This window comes from Aplysia californica, unplaced genomic scaffold, assembly GCF_000002075.1.
Source record: "Aplysia californica isolate F4 #8 unplaced genomic scaffold, AplCal3.0 scaffold00065, whole genome shotgun sequence".
Classification (NCBI taxonomy): domain Eukaryota; kingdom Metazoa; phylum Mollusca; class Gastropoda; order Aplysiida; family Aplysiidae; genus Aplysia; species Aplysia californica.
Genome location: NW_004797335.1, coordinates 1,072,653 through 1,073,958, shown reverse-complemented (window position 1 = coordinate 1,073,958; position 1,306 = coordinate 1,072,653). Strand labels below are relative to the sequence as shown.

The window sequence follows — 1,306 nt, the reverse complement described above, 5'->3', positions numbered from 1 at the left end:
ACTTACATTTGAAAACAGGCCGTCTGTATTTCTCCAAATTCTGTGGCTCAGAGTCGAGCGATAACTGGTCGTCACGAGACGACTGTTTTTCCCCAATACGAGACGAATACGACAAGAATGTAGCCACTAGGATCAGATGCGGTTATCGAACTGTGTAGATAATAGCAGATATTGCCCTCGGAAAGGGTGGATGACGGGATATCAGCCCGGCACATTAGGCCTCTGTTATCGTGTTTCATGCCTATTCTGTTCTCAAGCTTTGCGATTTGTTGATGTCGTTCCGTTCTCTAGTTACTTAGTCTTTGTTAGTTCTTAGAGTCAGCGGTACTTGGGGGCTTGTGCGTTATATTATATTACGTGATATTTTAGGTGTACATGTGTATACACACACACACACACACACACACACACACACACACACACACACACACACACACTCACACACACACACGTAGGAAATAATATACATTCACTGGAACAACAATACATGTAATATATTGTACTTTTTACACCTTTGTTCACAACACTTCCTACCTTGAGCTCCTTCGTGATAAGCTCATACTGGTAAAGTCTGTACTTGAAGAGATCTTGCCTTGAGACGGATGCCATGATGCCCATCAGATCCAAAAGGCCTAGCATCTCATACGACACGGGTGAGCCCTGTTTGTCTACACCACAGAAGCCACCAGGGTAGTAGGTGACCAGCACCTGAAGGTCATTGTTTGATAGATTTGGAGGAAAGGGGGGGGGGTTGAGGGGTAGAGCGGACAAGAAACAAAAACAAAACAAGACAAGGCAAAACCAACAAGACAAAACAAAACAAAATAAAACGGAGAGAAATTAAAAAAAACAGCAATTGCAACAACAGCAACAACAACACTGATATTAATACATGTGGGAAAAAAATAAAATAATAATACTAATAATAAATAGCATTTGTATAGCGCATGTCCCCACTCGAAAGCAAGCTCTATGCACTTTACATATATTTAAACATTAAAAAAAAACAACAACAACGAATATTTTTTAAAAAGAAAGAAATTGGAAAGATTGGTGGACTGAATCCAGTAAAGACAGAAAGGCTCTAAATAAAAATGAATGATACTAGGATAGGAAATTCATTTTGCTTTTCGAGAGAAATACAAAGCAATACAGAGTCGAGAAAAATTGTCCCTCGCAACAAATCAATCGGCTTTCGTGGTTTGCATAGCTCATGACTAATAACACTGGATACAATGTTTGTGCTATGCTTATTCATTTATTGTATTATGCTGAAGACGATATACAGTAATGGAACAGCTACACT

At 39.4% G+C, this 1,306-nt stretch overlaps 1 protein-coding gene across 1 annotated transcript in view; it reads right to left on the bottom strand.

Annotated features, from left to right (window-relative positions):
• The window catches only part of LOC101861877 (SEC14-like protein 2), a gene marked incomplete at its 5' end in the record, with an annotated part of 15,356 nt that overhangs the window by 11,987 nt on the left and 2,063 nt on the right, over positions 1-1,306 (bottom strand). The window contains 1 exon segment of the mRNA XM_013079819.2: positions 535-708. Coding sequence (XP_012935273.1) covers positions 535-708 — 174 coding nt within the window.